We start from the raw sequence: 18400 nt of genomic DNA, 5'->3' as shown, positions 1-18400 counted from the left end.
TGCTTTTTTTTTCGTATGGATTTTATCCAAAATTTTCTCACAGGAGATACTGGTTTTTATCATGATTGGTTATGATGTAAGCAACGACGCTTCGGCTTCTTTGAAAGTGAGATAAGAATGAAAAGGGTTCTGATCAAGACAAAAATTGAACATCAGTGAAATATGCACTATACTTACTGAAAACTCATTAGTTGTGTCTAATGCTGGACAATAATTATGTTGCAGTGAAATGAATTCGATATAAGTAGATTCAAACTTGAATCTCGGACTTTTGAACAAACAATATTTTACAAAATGTCGCCTAAACGGCATAAAAACGTTTTCGAACATTCGAAGTGGCGCAGAAATGTTTTTCCATCTTCGGCGCAATGTTAGAGTTTCAGACTACGGAGCAGGTAACTATGATTTTAAATTAATTAATCATCACAGAAAATTTATATTTTTCTATAGTTCTCCCATAGATAAATTAGATCGTTTTCACAGATTACATTCTCTATAATCAGATTATCTATGGTTCTCTTTGACCTGTCACATTTGCCCTCGGCCAATAAGATTCCAGTGACCCGTTTAAATTGATAAAAATACATTTTTTGCCTTTGTTTTCTTCCGATTGAGCACTGGCGGTAACTTTCCGGTAAAATCCGATCAATATGTTCTTTATGCAAGAATTATGGCATTGATAACCAGCCATTTCCGCGGAGCTATAATTCGAAATGTGACTCGATTATCAGTTGGCGAATCCTCGATTTTTAATTGCAAATTTTGCGCTATCACTTCGTTTTCAGCAGATTCACAGCTCTACCCGAAAAAGAACAGGTTAGAGTAGACTTTCAGGTCTATTCTTGGTCATTTCTTTCTACATGGTATTTTTGTGAACCTGAGATTCTCAAATTTATAAATAGTTGATAAGAAATCATGATAGTCAGAATTGTCAAGTGACAGATTGTCGTACTTGTAAACATGACGAGATAACACTTTTATTTTAGGATACCAAAGGCTTCGGGCACTAACTGGTTCAGAAAAATGTCAGATTCTGATTCTGCTGCTGGTACCTCTCAGGGGCCATCAGATGTTCCTGAGAAAAATGTTAAAAAGAATAGATTGATTCTAGAAAAGTCGCCCTACTTGTTACAACATGCCACGAACCCAGTTGACTGGTATCCATGGGGTGAGGAGGCATTTGAAAAAGCACGCAAGGAAAACAAAGTCATATTCTTATCTGTTGGATATTCAACTTGCCATTGGTAAATTCAACGATCATATTGTCATTTTGGCTTATTAATGATCTCAAATTCAAGGTGTCACGTGATGGAAAAAGAATCATTTGAAAATGAATCGACAGCAGAAATAATGAACAAACACTTTGTGAATATAAAAGTCGATCGAGAAGAACGACCTGATGTTGATAAGATGTATATGACTTTCATTCAAGCTACTGTTGGGAATGGGGGTTGGCCAATGTCTGTATTCCTCACTCCCAACTTGGAACCCTTGACCGGAGGAACTTATTTTCCTCCGGAAGATATGCTAGGAAGACCAGGCTTCAAGACGGTTCTGAAAAATATAGCCCAAATGTGGGGTGAAAAAAAGACTACGATGGAGACTGCTGGTAAAGCCCCCCCCAATGTGACTGTTCTTTTTCCACAGGGTTTTTTAACTTTATAGGTATGAAAACTGTTGAAGTTTTGAGGAAGTTATGGAAAAAAGACCTAACATCTGGCGAACAAGGAAAAATTAGTGTTCCCAATGAAAAATGTGTTAAAAAGTGTCTTCTTCAGTACGAAAGGTGTTTTGATGATGAATTTGGCGGATTTTCTTCAGCACCCAAATTTCCTCAACCTTCAAACTTCAGTTTACTGTTTCACATATATTCCAGAGATAGAGAATCTCCAGAAGGTATTCTTGCTTTGGAAATGTGTCTGAAGACTTTGAAAAAGATCGCTTACGGAGGAATTCATGATCATGTCAACTCAGGTATGTTTATGGGGTTTAAGAAGACGCTGGCAGGTGGACAGGGTCAATAAAGAAGAGTTGCGTTATTTTTTTAAATTAATTTGTGTATTAGTGATGAAATTTCTAAATTATCTTTGTTAGTTGAATGTTTTGATGATCTTGCTCGATCCTTTTTTCAAGGTTTTGCTAGATACTCGGTGGACAACAAATGGCATGTACCACATTTCGAGAAAATGCTCTACGATAACGCCCAACTTGCTGTGAGTTATTGCGACGCTTTCGTGGTCACCAAAGACCAGTTTTTCTCAGAAGTGGTCAACGATATCCTAACTTACGTAAGCAGAGATTTGAGTCATGAATTGGGCGGTTTTTACGGTGCAGAAGACGCAGGTATCTAAAAAAAATTCGATCCGACTGTGGGAAGAGTTGAGTATTATGAATTTTCAGATTCTTATCCGACACACGGGGCTGCGGAAAAGAAGGAAGGTGCCTTCTGCGTGTGGGAGTACTCGGAGTTGGAGGAACTCCTTCAATATGAAAGGGAAAACATTCCGGTCTTCAAACTGTTCGCCTACCATTTTGGCGTGATGAAAAGCGGCAACGTTCCAGCTCAATACGACCCTCATGGCGAACTGCTCAAGAAGAATATCCTCTGCTGTTTCGGCAGTTATGAGAAGACTGCTTCTAAATACAACATCTCCGTCTCCAAACTGAAGGAGATACTACGAGAGGCTCTCGATATCTTGTACGAAGAAAGGCAGAAAAGACCCAAACCCATCACCGATACCAAGATGATAACCGCATGGCAAGGTCTCATGATTTCCGGTTACGCCAAAGCCGGTTTCGCCCTCAAAGAGCAGAAATACATCAATCGCGCCATATTGGCGGCCAACTTCATCAAGAAGTTCTTGTACGACGAAGAAACGAAGTCGTTGTGGAGATGCTGTTACAGAGGCGACAGCAACGAGATCGTACAGATGTGAGTGCTTCACCGAATTTCGATTGTCGATACTAAGGGGTAATTTTGCAGCAATCATCCCATAAAGGGATTCCTAGACGATTACGCGTTTTTGATAAGGGGTCTGTTGGATCTCTACGAAGCCTCGCTCGATTCCGATTGGCTCCAGTGGGCCGAGGTCCTTCAGGAGACCCAGGATAGACTGTTCTGGGATCCCGAAGGGATGGGGTATTTCTCCAGTCCCGCGGGCGATGCGAGCATCAAGGTGCGGGGAAAAGAAGGTGAGTGAGGGTAACTTGGTGTTGTTTTTGACAGGTGCTCGATACCCCTAGGCCTGACGCACTGGAGCTTGACAGATTATAGAGTAGGCAAGGTCCTCTATGTGCCGAATGTGTGAACTGTATTTCACTTCCACAGATCAAGACGGCGCTGAGCCTTGCGGAAACTCGGTATCGGTACATAACCTCCTCCGATTGGCCGCTTACTTGGACAGGCAGGATTTGAAGTCGAAAGCCGGCAGAACCCTTACGGCGTTCTCCGAAAGGTTGAGCACCATACCGATGGCGCTTCCCGAGATGATGTCTGGCCTGCTGCTCTATCACAACGCGCCTACGCAGGTTACTTTGAGATTTTCTTCATTTCGCTTCATTTTTTCTGATATTTCCGCTTGAAGGTATTCATAGCTGGAGAAACTGGCGACAGAAGTACTGAAGCCCTCTTGGATGTTCTAAGGTGCAGACTCATACCCGGCAGGGTATTGGCGGTGACAGATGGTCCGGGTGGTAAAGCCGGGATTCTTTACAAGAGACATGAAACCTTGGCGCGTTTGAGGTAGGTTTTAATTTTTTTCAATTCTCCACGATACGTTTGGAGCTGTTTCCAGGCCGGTGGGCGGCAAACCAGCGGCGTACGTATGCAGGAACTTCGCTTGTTCCCTACCAGTAACCGACCCGGAAGAATTGGCGAGTTCGCTCGACGCCCAGTGCAGTTTGTCGAATAAACCGTCGATTAGCAGGGAAAGGTTGGAGGCGTTTCAGCCGTTATCGAGCAGGGATTGCTCGTCTAGCGGCGAAGAATTCCCCAAAGAAAAATGAGCCGATGAAGTTTTCTTCGGTTTGAGAATTTTGGGCGACGAGACCTCGTGTGGCTGTGGGATCGAGATAGTAAAAGCTGTGATTGGATATTTTATTTTTAGCATTGATTTTTATGTCGATTTCGAGTTGTCTCTCTATTGAAGGTTTACAAGAGGTTTGTTTGGAATAAGTCTGTTATTGTTCATGGAATGATGATGAAAAATAATATAATAACTTCATGATATAAAACATATTTCAATAAAAATATTTTGTTTTATGTTTATGGATTAGTCTCTCCAACTCAGAAAGCTGAACTGAACTAAAATCTCGTTACGTTTCGTTAACTCGAAAATATTTGCGGTAAAATCCGTTAAAATCGAAAAAAAATCCCGAAAAAGCGAAAACGACACGTCATTGGTCAATTTCAAACGTCAATGCCCAGTCGAATGTTACGCCCATGTCAGTTCCTGTCCAAGTTCTGTGAACTTAGCTCTTACCCCTTTGTAGATCATTACGAGGATGAAAAAAAAGTTGATAAGTCGGTGAAAATTTATTTTCAGATATTCCACTTAAAATATCCAGATAATCAATGAAATCTATAACAGATTAAAGCGGGAACGAGAGAACGGCTCCCGATAATTCTCCAAAATTAATATCTTTAACGATAGCGTCACAAACAGGTACATTTTTGATCTTAATTAATCTAAAATACAGGAATGAATGAATAATTCGAGCCCAAAATTCACATTTCTTTCAAATTTGCAACACTTTATCACATTCAATTATTTTTTTTCAGACCGCTTTGAGAATTTTCAAGGAATACTAGAGCTGCTGTAAGCGCTACTGCTGTCAGATTCATTAACGGTTAGTTTGGCTGCCAAATTTTCTAAATCGTCATCTGAGTCATAATAATCAGATTGAGCTTGTGGCGACAGTTTCAGACCTTTATCAATGTAACAACTCAATTTTTCCTTAGCGGCTAAAATGAGTCCGACAAAAGGTGGCGATGGGGCCAATGGCCTTGAAAGATACTCAGGGTGAAACTGTACAGCGACGTAATAAGGATGGTCTTGAAGTTCTAAGATCTCCATACGTTTTTGATCAGTGTCCACACCTACGAAATGAAGTCCAAGTTTTTCCAGTCTTTCCACATATTCAGGGTTCACTTCATATCGATGACGATGACGTTCCTCAATCTTTTCTTCAGATTTATACAAATGCCTGAAAAAAAAAAAACAATTTTCCCATGACTCACAAATAATTCCTCACAAAAACTCACCTCAATTTAGAATCAAACTCTGATCTAAACACGGTCGTTCGTTTTCCCAGTCTCATTGTTCCACCCATTTCTCCAGGGTTATGTTCTGGCATATCGATAATGATTGGATGGGGTGTAGATTCACAACATTCAGTGGAATGGGCTCCTTCGAGCTTTCCAACGTTCCTGGCAAACTCAATAACGGCAGTTTGGAAACCAAGACATATACCGAGGAAAGGTTTCTTGTTTTCTCTGCACCATTTACACGCTTCTATTTTTCCTTCTACACCCCTTTTTCCGAAGCCTCCTGGAACCACTACACACTCAGCTTTGCATAAATTCCTCCAAGCATCATGATAAGCAACTGGATTCGTCAATAAGGTGTCCTTTTCTAAATCTGAAGCTTCAATGAACTGAATGCATGCCTTATATCCCAAATGATTACTGGCATGTTGTATGGCCTTTACAAGTGATGCATAAGCATCTTCCAACTGAGTATATTTTCCCACAATAACAATATTAACCTCATATTTCAAGTGTTTGATACGCTCTACCAAATTCCTCCATTTCTTCATGTTTTGTTTGCTTTGTGCAAGTGAACCAATGCCAAGACTTAACCTTTCATTTAGATATTCAATCATTCCATAGTTTTCCATCAGAACAGGAACTTCATATATGGAGGACAAATCGGGAATACTTATAATTTGTTCTGGATTTACATGGCAGAAGTTTGATATTTTTTCTTTCACACTATCCCCAAAAGGTTTCTCTGATCGGCATACTATAATATCGGGGCTTAGCCCCAAACCTCTCAATTCTCTTACAGATGATTGGGTAGGTTTCGTTTTGTGTTCTCCTGTACTCCTTGGTTGAGGAACCAAACTTACATGAGCGACACAAATGTTATCTCTTTTAACTCTGAACTGGAACTGCCTGAAAGCCTCAACAAATGCCATACTCTCTATGTCTCCAATTGTTCCTCCAAGCTCAATGATACAAACGTCTGGGGTTTTTCCATTCAGTGAAACAGGTATTTGAGATACTCGTTCTACCCATTCTTGTATAGCATCTGTGATATGAGGGACAACTTGGACAGTTTTACCCAAGTAATTTCCTTTCCTTTCAGCGTCAACGACATTTTTGTATATTTTACCTGTTGTTATGTTATTATCTCGATGCAAAGTTATATCTAGGAACCTTTCGTAATTTCCAAGATCTAAATCAACTTCGCCTCCATCGTCCAAGACATAAACTTCACCGTGTTCATAAGGGGAAAATGTACCAGCATCTACGTTCAAGTAAGGATCAATCTTTATGGATGTTACTTCAAGCCCAGAGCTTTTCAAGATCGTTCCAAAGGAACTCGATATAATTCCTTTACCTACACCACTGATAACACCACCTGTCACCAAGATGTATTTCATCTTTACTCAAATATTACTGATTAAATTAAATAAATTTTCACCGCAACACACCACGTTGTTTGTGTCGTAGTCGGATTGCAAATGTGAGGTTAGTTAGTGATGTTATAATTCGAATTAAAAATAATCGTTAATCCGATTATTGAAATAATCGGCATCATCCGATTATTGAAATCGAGAATTCGAATGAAAAATAACCTAACCAAAGAGGACCAAAGAGGACCTAACTTTAACCGTGTCGCATCGTTGCATGGAGATTATGGAGAAATCGGTGAATGAAATAACCTGAAATCTAAAACCTTTGGAGTTTGGGCCTCGGCACTAGGGTGTAGAGAATCGGGCAGCAGTGAATGTAGATTCTAGAGCTCATGTAAAGGTTGTTAATGGGCATTTAAGTCTTTTATTAATTCTTTTAACAAGCGTGAACTAAGACATTTCTCATCTCGGAATTTATTATTCAGAATTGAACGGAAATTAAAACTATGGTTCTCATAGAGTTCAATGGTTTCAGGTTATTTTTAATTCGAATGATCATTCGATTATTGAGATCATTCGAATCGCCATAATCCGATTATTGAAATCATCCGATTATGAACTAGGTTAGGTTAGCGTTACAAGCATAGAACACGAAAAAGTACAAATCTATTTACTTTTTAACGAAAATATGGTCTCGTTCAGTTTTTCAACTGAATTTCACAATTTCACAAGAGCCTGTCAAAATTAGACAGAAACTTTAAAATTATCGTTAATTTGGTACAATGTCGTGAATATAATGGTGAAATGTCCGAAAATCCTCCAAAAAACTTGAAAGATTTTAACAAATATGACGGAAATCAAGTATTGCATACGGTTAGATTTTAGAAATGAATTAAATGAATTGTTTTTAGGCCTCGAGAGACGACTCAGATTTATTGCATTCAAATTCAACTCCTAATTTGAAAAGAAAGAGAAGCATTCACAGCGATACTCGTTTGAACGAACTTAATGTGAACAAATCTGAATCCGAAGTGAAAAAACGAAAAAAAGATGGAATAAAACAAACCTCGGCTTCCGCTGTAGCCTCTTGTAGCAAAGAACACAGTTTTAAATCGTTTGAACCAAATTCTTCTGACCTTAAGAATTTCCTCCAGGAAGAGCTGACATGCAGCATTTGCTCCGAATTGTTTATTGATGCTGTTACACTTAATTGTTCCCATAGTTTTTGTCAATTCTGCATTGTAAAATGGATGAAAGAGCAGTCTACATGTCCCGTATGCAGAAAGGAAATCGGCTGTAGGAATTGTTCTCTTGCTCTTGATCGATTTGTTGAAAAAGTGGGTACTTAAGCTACTCGTGAAAATAAGTATGATTTTGATTCGATGACATTTGAGCCATAGACTCAAATTTATTCTATGAGTACAAAAGAAGAAAAATATCACTGGTATAGTTTGACTTTTCCAGGGGTGAACATCAAGAAAAAGGCATCGAAATCCATTTTCAGATTTTTCATGTTCAAATGGTAAACATTGGAAAAAATTGATATTTTCACTTTCAGCTGGTGGAATTTTTACCCGAAGAATCAAAAAATCACAGGAAAACGTTGAAAGAAACCAGAGAAAATCAAAAGGAATGTGATGTTCCCCCAGTGCTGGATCCAGCTGATCCAGATACGGAACAGTTGATAAATGACTTTCTATGCTGGTTTGGCATATCTGAGTTCATGGAGATTTTCGACATGAGGAATCAGGATGAAGACCAGATAAATTATAATCATAATGAAAATTGTACAATAAACTGAATTGAAAATTTGGTTCACGTCATTCATGCTAGGCAAAGAGTTCGTCTTTGATTGGAGGTACTTGACCTAGATTTCTGTGATCCAAAGAGAGTTCTTTATATGAACTTGGAGAATGAAAAAATCAACTACTCTATTGAAAATACCGGGAATTTTTCAATTCGCGTGATTTTAGAGTGAATTCCAATCGTATTCATCACTTTTTTCCTCTACTGCAGCCCCTGGGCTCTACGGAACCCCAAGTACGTCCTCTGTGAGCGGGAACAACGAGAGGCGGCATCTCCCGCAGATTCCGGCAAAAAAAGAAGGTCAATTCTCCGCCGAATCAATCAAGGTAGGTCGAAAACCATAGACAATCTGGGCGAAAGTAGCCCACGGAACATTTTCCCGTTTGCATAGGTGGGACGCGTGCGCAGCAACCCCGATCGCACGCTGCCTCGCTGAAGACTGTTGCATCTTTCAGCGCTCTCGGGCTGTCAGTTTTCAGGCACGACGATCCGAGGTGCGATAACTCCTTTTCAGACACGCTTTTCGCGATTTCCCGACCGGTCCACCCTACCGAGTGAGTTTTCCCGGAAAATTCGGACAATCGGCGGTTTTCCCGACCGGACATCGACGGTGCAACGCGACAAACGCGGAGTATTTCGGTTAGGTACTGTTTGTTTTGGTTTTTTTTTCGTAGCTGAAAACAGGTGGGTCTCAAATTGGAAAATTTGTCTTCTAGAATCTGTTTATCACTAGAAATCTATCTATCTTCTACCGGATCGATATAATTCAGGAAAAATCATATGAAGTATGTTGATCCTCCATTTTTCAGGAGAAAATCACAGACGCCGACGTTGATTTCAGAAAAAATATAAACAACAATTCCATCAAAATGCATTCAGATGATTAAGCAGAACGTTCTATGGAGGAATAAAGTAGCAAGAACTTGAAATTATTCCGTTTTATCATTGAAATTGGAAAAACACCAAAACCCTTCCATTGAACATTTCAAAAACTTCCATCGTTATTTCCTTAAGTTCCACACAAAATGGAATCAATAACTCTGAAAAATTTGCTCAATTTCATGATGTCCAAATCTAGAAACAAACATCAAGTTTTTTTTTTTTTTCATTCACCCAAGCAAATCTCTCATTTTCCGATACCCGTCTTTGAAAATTGTTATTTTCCCCAAGAAACAATTGGAGCTGCTGTCAAAAAACGGGAAATTAGGAACAAAATGAAAAACTACAATTTTTCGACCTAAAATCCACATTCATGTTGAAAATTTGAAAACTGTATTAAGATTTTTCCTTACATAAATGATTTCAAGAAATTACGAAAGAAAAATCCATAATATATAGTCCTTGTGAAATCTGTTTTATTCGAAGAGATGATTATATGTCTGGGCTTTGTTTTCAAAAATAAAATGTTCAACAATTTTATCTTTCTTAGAAATATGTGAATTTAAGTTTGCATCACAATAAAATAATTCAAGATGTATTTGAATATTTACTCAGAGTCAGAGAGTACAATTTTACGAGAATAAGAAACTTTTCACACAATTTTTATCCTGAAATTCACCTCAAGTTCTTCTGAACACCTAGAGTAAGTTTCATTTCAGAATTATTGATACATTGAAGGTTTTTGTCAGAGTAAATGAAAATTATTTTTGAGAACGTTGAAGAAAATAACTGATGAGGTTTTTGAAATGAAAGCTTAAGATAAGATAATCCTTTTTCTGAACGAAATACTCCATGATATGATAATCCTATTTATAAATTCCCATTTAGAAAAAAAAAAAATATTGTGAATACGCATTTATGATTTGGAATTAACAAGAGACAGCAATTTGAAATATTTTCCATAAGCTAGATGAATATCTATCGTATCCATATAAAAATTTCTCAAAAAATAACAAAAATCAATCATTAAACGTAATTCTCCGCTTCTTCCAGGCCCGTACTCGATAACATCCGATAGACCCACCGTATGATGAGCGAGAAGAACCCTCCAATCGAGTCTTACCAAACTGAGTAGTGTTTCCGTCAAAAAATAGTGACTTCGAGTGCTACCCCAAAATGGCCACGGTTGTGATGTGATAATAGTGAACCAGTGCACGCAGAATGCACTACTGTCCCAGCACTGCGGGATATGCCCACTGCAGGTCAGGATCCGACATTGGACTTAATCGCAGGGGGGGATCAGGAGGCAGGAGGAGAGAGCAGGATTTCGACAGTGCCGACTCTACACTGTCAGAAGGTGAGTTACTAACTTCATCGAATTAAGAAAGAAGTGAAAATTTCAAATTGTGTTGATCTGAAGAGGACGAACAAGTCCGAAACCATCGTGATAGGGTTCTCCTTCATCAAATGATGAAATGTGGATGTTTTCCGATGGGATCCGGCCCTGCACATGCTCCCCGAATTGTTTTCTCGACGTCCTAGTTGAATTTTCCGATGTCGTTATTCGATATCAGCCAAAGTTACGAGTTCTTTCCGCGAGATGAACCCCCGGGGATATCGAATGTCGTGCGCCGCAAAAAAAAAACTGCGAAAACGCCGAGTTTTCACGATCTCCTACCGCAGACGGACGCCAGAGAAGACCGAACACATCAAACGGAAATAAATCAGGATTTATGCAAGATCGTATTTTCAAGAAAATTTCCCGCAGCAGCTTCCCGTTCTTTATCACCTAGTGTGACGGTCTTCCAGATGAAATTGTTGCTTCTTTAGTCCTTTTATTTCTTGTCCGAAGTGTTTTGTTCTATTTTGGCTTTGTTACTGTCTCTTCACGGTATTGTTAACTTCGAATCAAATCTGTATGGTTGTCTGTACCGTTTAGAGTAAAAAATGATGGTCTTCCAGATGAAATTGTTGCTTCTTTAGTCCTTTTATTTCTTGTCCGAAGTGTTTTGTTCTATTTTGGCTTTGTTACTGTCTCTTCACAGTATTGTTAACTTTGAATCAAATCTGTATGGTTGCCTGTACCGTTTAGAGTAGAAAATGATGGTCTTCCAGATGAAATTGTTGCTTCTTTAGTCCTTTTATTTCTTGTCCGAAGTGTTTTGTTCTATTTAGCCTTGAGCTACACCAAAAAGAGGTTAGGAATGTTTTCATCAGAGTACTTCGCATCCTAGCGACTGTTTTCTCGTTGCTGGTTTTCTCACTTCTCTCGATGATGGATGGTGTACTCGCTCAGAGTCTGATCATCCATCTGGATAGTTTAACAACACTTCTCGTTGAAGACAGCGTCCCATTTCCGTTCACTACGTTGTCCATTTCGGACGGAATATTAACGATCAGTGATGGTCTATTCCAACGGAGCGGTCAAGTTTGTAAATTGAATCGCGGAATGCAATATCACCGGTAATATGAATAAGGGTCCCTGGGCAAGAATTCGATCAGTTATCGAGGGTCTAAACATTCCACAAATCCGTCTATGGCGGTTTGGAATTTCACAACCAATAAATGAAGCTAATAATTATTGTAGCCCGAGGGATGCTCGGCGTGTAAGGATCGGGTGTTGCATCATAGAATATCGCTGTTCATGTTGTGGAAATATAAAGAGTAATCTCGAATATAGAACCTAACCAATTGTATACAGGGTGTCTCAACTAGAACAATTTATATCAAAGCGAATTCTGTAAAAGATAATGTATGAATAAGGTCCAATACGAAGATCTCGCCTCCACGTCCGATAAATTCCATGAATCTATGGTTGGGAGGGTACGTTCCGATTTAGACGTGTCGAACGTAAATTATGAGAGTTATATTGTGGATCCCGGGACCGGGGTAATGTTTGATTTCGGCGATTAAGTGAATCGTAAAAGGTGTGGGAAACGTCGGAAACACCTAATTAAAATCTATTTATAAATTATGATAAACTCCGAGCTCGACTGAAGTAGCTAAACCTTTATGGCGGAACCGTTTCAAGTGTGGTAGATGTACGCTCGCGAAAGTAGATTCCATTTTGTGTTTTCGAGACAAAAACCTCCGGATTTGGTATTGTCCTCGCAAAACAAACCATAATTAGTATTCTTTAAACCTCTTGAAGTAGAGCCAGTCACCAAAAAACGTCTTTTCTCATATGATCAAGACCGCAGACATAGAAGTGACTGATTTGTCAGCTAAACAGCGAACCTCTCTGGTTGTGTGGAACGTATGTGTTCTGTGACTTCTGTGCCACGTTCGCGGTCTCATTCTATGGGCCTCGATGACAGCCGAAAAGCGTCGACCGGCCATAGAATTTCCTTCGGGGCTGCGTTCGGATTCGCGTCTTCAGATGGGATGACCAAATTTCGGGATCTGCTCGCGTGCATGACCGTGCATACCTTTGATGTAGCCGCCCTCGCGGATCTGTAGAGTAGACGGGCGTGCTAATCAGGGATTCAAGCCTGCCAGGGCGTCCTTAAATGCCTCATAACGAGACGCGGGGTTTCTGGAACTAAAAGTGAGACTGCATGCATCCCGGTGATTTATCGAACAAGAACTAGAGGCGTCAAACTGGGTCGCAACTTTGAGGGGATGGATTAGAGGGGCGGCAGAGAATGGGGGAAGTTCGGCGGTAATTCCGGGCTTTATTAATTTGAAATATGGTCAACTGAGTCACCTGAGAACTTCCGCGTAATGTATTTGTTGTTTATTGGTGTGTTTGGAATATTCCAACTCTGTAACTTCCGTAGATTCCAAGACCCTCAGAAATACTCCCAGAAGGAGCAGTTTTTCCCACCCAAAAAATGTCTAATGATGTTAAATCTGTTGATCTTAACAGCATTCAATCCAACCTTGCAACTGAACGAAGCCTTGTTGGTTTTGCGACCTTTTTACCCGTACAAACATGTTTGAATATCAATTCAAAAGAATTCATCAACGCTGGAGCTTCCAGCGGACGCAACAGCGTGAAATTGCCAATGACAGCCCCTCAATACGAAATCCGTCAATCGCCAGTTCATCCGGAATCGAGAGAGCGTTACAATATATGACAATCGCGACGTATTTTATCGAATGGCGCCCGTCGTTTTTAACTGTCAAGGGCGTGCAACGACGCCATTGTTACAATCAGCGACACCCACTTCTACGGCCACGCCGCGACGAACCCAATTTTCCATTTTTCCCGTCGAAATTTCGAATAAATCACGAACTGTGTATCGTTAAAACGAAGGGAGCGGCCCTGTGATTACGGTCCATTGTGTGCGAAACGAAAAAATTGAATTTTTCCATCGGACGAGAATAATTGCGAGACTGGACACCCCTGGGCCCGATGGTGCGAAAATTGAATGCTATAGAATCATTGAACTCTATGGGAGTTCAATGATAGAATATACCGAAGGGTTCACAGAACATTCACCATGACATTCAGACCGAAAAGAAGATTATTACTACTTTGCCAGAATCACAGATAACAGAAACTTGTTTCTGTAATCTGTGGCTAGCATTTATGGGGTAGACAAGCACCACAGTTGGTGTAATCTTTGGTGTTGCTATGTTTTTGTTGGTATCGCTCTTGTCATATTAGCCATAGATTCAATGAACAGAGAATAGTTAATCTATGATATCAGCAGGGGTGTAGAATCGAAATTTTCACGTGAATGAAACTTGGAATGTTGGGCCAACGATTCCCAAACAATAAAGGAACATCAAATGGTAACATAGAAAACGGGAGAAACGAGCCGTTCGAGACAGATCACGTTTCCCCTTCTGTGAGTTCACTTTTTGGGACTATTCGAATTTCAATCTGCCTCGCATGTAGCCGAACACATCGCTGAAAACATAAACACGTTGTGATTTATAATATATGGCTCAAAATAACAAGATAACTGGGTTACCAAACAAATAAACAAGGAACGGCGCGGGGGTTTGATCTCATATCCGATTTCTGAAAGGCAAGAGAAAAATCTTCGTTGGGGACCACCAGAAACACGGGTATTTTTATCTTCTTGACTATACACAACGCGATGGCAGCAATTCCGTTCCATAGAGTGTACTTTTTATGAATTCGATCACCTTAGTTCATTTAACCAGTAGGCGCAATACATAATGCGTTTATAGATCACAGACAGTTCATTAGATCTACCGTTTTTCTGATCTACCTTGAAGTTGTTTGACGTACTAAAATGAACTTTTGTTTCAGAATCAGAGTCAGGATCAGCAGGTTCATGCGGTATAGAGATAGATCCGAATCTGCCATATCCCGGGATAGCACCCATAGCCCTACGGTACCTGTCCCAGACTACGAGACCCAGGAGTTGGTGCTTGGCGCTCATCTCAAACCCATATCCTTTTCAAACTAAACTACCATAATTCACTCGAGATCTCGCGTAAAACCAACTCTGATTTCCCCTCGAAACTACGAAAGATTTTAGCTTCGGATAAAAGAAGAATCTCCGTCGAATTTTGCCTCCTTCTATGCTCGAAACTTCGATGATTGAAAAGCCATAGACGGCGCCCGTTTTGATCGATCCGCGTCGGACATAAAGGACCGAATGGGGTACGTTCCGCTTCCGATATGCACTCGAGTTTTTATTTCCCCATAACGCGTTTCGAAATTCGATTTTGGACGGATGTTTATTGCCGAACAAATTCGGAAATGCGAATTTCGGGGCGCGGCGGGAGACGCGGACGAGGGGTGGGTTCCGCATACGCGTATTTATTAAAAATTTAACGGAATATATGTTCTCGTCTCTCGCGGATACGTCTTGTCGGGAAACTTCCGGGAGATCGATCTTGAATAGGCGTCTATAACGCGGGGTATCTCTGTGGTTACAAGAGGTACGTTCCGAAAGTTCATGTCTCACACGAGAGTTGGTTTTAGGCGACGGTTTTTTTTCAGGTTCGTCATCCAGCGTGGATGGGGAATCAAGGTAAGAGTTTGTTATTATTTCGATGATTCGATTCGATGATGATGTTAAGTGCCTGATGATATAATTACATAATATAACAGAGGTTCTGAAAAATAAAACTTCATCAGATGAGGTTTGGAAGCCAAAAGCAAACTTTTCAAAACGATAAAGAACGACAATTCTTTAGGACGAGATCAGAAACGCTTGCCAACCTTGTAAACACTTGACAGAACACATATTTACAAGGTTGGCAAGCGTTTCTGGTCCCGTCCATTGACAAGTGACAGGCCTGCCCTCTCCTGTCGCAGTTTCGTGAGGTTATGCACGAATGAACATAGAAACTTTTCTTCTGCTTTACACATTTTTCTCGCACAACTTCATTCGATTTATAGTTCCATATAGACGCGTATAATACGTAAACACCGATATTCGTTGGTAAACAGATCCGGCGAAGGTAAAAGACGCGTTATCTCTCTCGGGAACACCCAGAGCTCCCGCAAACTTGAAATCATCCAGACCGTGATATCTGGGCCGAGACACTCCCGAGGGTTTATGTGGTGCCTCGAAATATAAACTCCCTTTCCTGCATCATTACAGTCACCTTAAATAATCCCGTTATCTATTCAACCGACCGAGAATTTCGCGATCCCAAATTGGAGAAATTCCCACTTACACGTGTAGTTATTTATGGTTCTTATTATTTGTTGTGTCGCGGGGCTGTTTCTGGCTTTCGCGAGGTCGTATGGCTTCTGGCTGTTGCACACAAGATCATTGCGGTACTGGATAATGAATATCCGACAATGTAGTTGAATTGCGAGGGAAGAACTTCGAGGTGGAAATGAACATAGGGATACAGGATGCTCTCAAATCCTCTTCTATTTATTGATCTTTTTTTTTCCGATCAGAAAAGGCCGAATTTCCAGACAGCGGTCTCGATCTAATTGGATAAATACGAACAATCGAGGAACAGGGAGTTGATATGCACTTAACTTCTCGGTTTCTTGGCGCGCGGCCAGGATGGCGGAGTTGTAACCCCCTAATCTTCTTAATGAACTAAAAAATTAACGACATTGTCGAATCCCGGGAGAACATGGAGTTGTTCGTCTCTACGATCCTCTGATTAAAAAAGGTAGATCCGAGTCGAGAGGGGATTTTTCTGAAGGGCGAAACAAAAGGATGTGCCTACCTACAATTGTGTTTCTATTTTCACGAATTTTCGTTCGAGGGTTGATTGAAACTTGACGTAGAGTCTCAATGGGAACACGCCGAATCCATGAGGAATATAATTGGGAGCCTATCTCTTTTCGTTTGGATTTTCATTGTCGCAATGGCATTTTTTCAAAAATGGGATATCTCCTGTTATATTCGTTTGATCTCGAAAAATTTTCGGATTTGTAATCAGCCCTGATGAGGCTTCCAAACGAAACCAAAAAATCGAATTTGAAAATTCCGAATTTTTGGGTCGAAAATGAGCAAGGGGTTAGACCCCCCCTAAAACGACATATTTGCTCCTCCCTCTGAGAACCAGAGCGTTCTAAGATTGTTCTAGGATATGTAACGGATAGAAGTCGTTTCGAACTTCACAACAAACGAAACAGTTGATGCCTCCATGGTCAATTGTATTCCTGACAGCCTTCAGAAGTGAACTCAGAAATGAAAAGTGGAAAATTAAAAAAATCGATTTTTTCGCAAATTATCTCGGATATCCGAAAGTTTGATATGCTGATATAGGTTTTCGAACACGCTGAATCCATTAGAAACATAATCGAAAGTCTATCTCTTTTCGTTTAGATTTTCATCTCCGAAATGGAATTTTTTCAAAAATCGCAATTTTCAAATGGCGATATCTCCTGATATATTCGTTGAATCTCAAAAAAATTTCGGATTTGTAATCACCTCTGATGGAGCTTCGAAACGAAACCAAAAAATCGAATTCGAAAATTCCAAATTTTTGCGTCAAAAATGAGCAAGGGGTTAGACCCCCCTAAAACGGCATATTTGCTCCTCTCTCTAAGAACCAGACCGTTCTAAGATTGTTTTAGGATAACCAACGGATAGGAGTCGTTTCGAACTTCACAACAAACCAAACAGTTAATGCCTCCATGGTCAATTGTATTCCTGACAGCCTTCAGAAGTGAACTCAGAAATGAAAAGTGGAAAATTTAAAAAATCGATTTTTTCGCAAATTATCTCGGATATCCGAAAGTTTGATATGCTGATATAGGTTTTCGAACACGCTGAATCCATTAGGAACACACACAATCGAAAGCCTATCTCTTTTCGTTTAGATTTTCATCACCGAAATGGCATTTTTTCGAAAATTGAAATTTTCAAAATGCGATATCTCCTGTTATATTCGTTGGATCTCGAAAAAATTTCGGATTTGTAATCAGCTCTGATGGAGCTTCCAAACGGAACCAAGAAATCGAATTTGAAAATTCCGAATTTTTGGGTCGAAAATGAGCAAGGGGTTAGACCCCCCTAAAACGGCATATTTGCTCCTCTCTCTAAGAACCAGACCGTTCTAAGATTGTTCTAGGATAACTAACGGATAGAAGTAGTTTTGAACTTCACAACAAACCAAACAGTTGATGCCTCCATGGTCAATTGTATTCCTGACAGCCTTCAGAAGTGAACTCAGAAATGAAAAGTGGAAAATTAAAAAAATCGATTTTTTCGCAAATTATCTCGGATATCTGAAAGTTCGATATGCTGATATAGGTTTTCGAACACGCTGAATCCATTAGGAACATAATCGAAAGCCTATCTCTTTTCGTTTAGATTTTCATCTTCGAAATGGCATTTTTTCAAAAATCGCAATTTTCAAATGGCGATATCTCCTGTTATATTCGTTGAATCTCGAAAAATTTTCGGATTTGTAATCACCTCTGATGGAGCTTCCAAACGAAACCAAAAAATCGAATTTGAAAATTCCGAATTTTTGGCTCGAAAATGAGCAAGGGGTTAGACCCCCCTAAAACGGCGTATTTGCACCTCCCTCTAAGAACTAGAGCGTTTTAAGATTGTTTTGAGATATGTAAGGGATAGAAGTCGTTTCGAACTTCACAACAAACGAAACAGTTGATGCCTCCATGGTCAATTGTATTCCTGACAGCCTTCAGAAGTGAACTCAGAAATGA

The 18400-nt window shown here is 40.0% G+C and overlaps 4 protein-coding genes across 6 annotated transcripts in view; 3 read left to right on the top strand and 1 right to left on the bottom strand.

Annotated features, from left to right (window-relative positions):
- The first annotated feature begins 507 nt into the window (after window positions 1–507).
- Window positions 508–4261, top strand: LOC123317528 (spermatogenesis-associated protein 20). 2 transcript variants are annotated; one of them, XM_044904103.1, is made up of 10 exons: window positions 508–634; window positions 987–1244; window positions 1299–1609; window positions 1666–1974; window positions 2134–2343; window positions 2401–2932; window positions 2984–3192; window positions 3329–3528; window positions 3585–3742; window positions 3795–4261. In XM_044904103.1, the coding sequence occupies exons 2-10, from the start codon at window positions 1024–1026 to the stop codon at window positions 4003–4005; spliced, it is 2361 nt and encodes a 786-aa protein (XP_044760038.1). In that variant the 5' UTR covers window positions 508–634; window positions 987–1023; the 3' UTR covers window positions 4006–4261. The 2 variants fall into 2 exon arrangements, with proteins under 2 accessions (XP_044760038.1, XP_044760037.1); XM_044904102.1 differs by having other exon boundaries at window positions 521–816.
- Window positions 4262–4519: 258 nt separating this feature from the next.
- LOC123317529 (CTP synthase) lies at window positions 4520–6762 on the bottom strand. Its single transcript, XM_044904104.1, has 2 exons — window positions 5264–6762; window positions 4520–5205 (listed from the first exon to the last, which is right to left on the bottom strand). The coding sequence occupies exons 1-2, from the start codon at window positions 6664–6666 to the stop codon at window positions 4797–4799; spliced, it is 1812 nt and encodes a 603-aa protein (XP_044760039.1). The 5' UTR covers window positions 6667–6762; the 3' UTR covers window positions 4520–4796.
- A 606-nt stretch (window positions 6763–7368) lies between these two features.
- On the top strand, window positions 7369–8452 carry LOC123317360 (E3 ubiquitin-protein ligase RNF8-like). The gene is made up of 3 exons (XM_044903849.1): window positions 7369–7500; window positions 7551–7976; window positions 8198–8452. The coding sequence occupies exons 1-3, from the start codon at window positions 7444–7446 to the stop codon at window positions 8438–8440; spliced, it is 726 nt and encodes a 241-aa protein (XP_044759784.1). The 5' UTR covers window positions 7369–7443; the 3' UTR covers window positions 8441–8452.
- Window positions 8453–8854: 402 nt separating this feature from the next.
- LOC123318017 (voltage-dependent T-type calcium channel subunit alpha-1H) overlaps window positions 8855–18400 on the top strand; it is an 86407-nt gene continuing 76861 nt past the window's right edge. For both annotated transcript variants that reach the window (XM_044904677.1, XM_044904678.1), the window contains exons 1-3: window positions 8855–9129; window positions 10378–10681; window positions 14552–14693. In XM_044904677.1, the coding sequence (XP_044760612.1) occupies window positions 10546–10681; window positions 14552–14693 (278 nt within the window). In that variant the 5' untranslated portion in view covers window positions 8855–9129; window positions 10378–10545. The remainder of the gene's footprint in view (window positions 9130–10377; window positions 10682–14551; window positions 14694–18400) is intronic.

The sequence above is a fragment of the Coccinella septempunctata genome, chromosome 7 (assembly GCF_907165205.1).
Source record: "Coccinella septempunctata chromosome 7, icCocSept1.1, whole genome shotgun sequence".
NCBI lineage: Eukaryota > Metazoa > Arthropoda > Insecta > Coleoptera > Coccinellidae > Coccinella > Coccinella septempunctata.
Note: the sequence above shows the minus strand (reverse complement) of the source record. Positions and strands in the feature narration are given on the sequence as shown.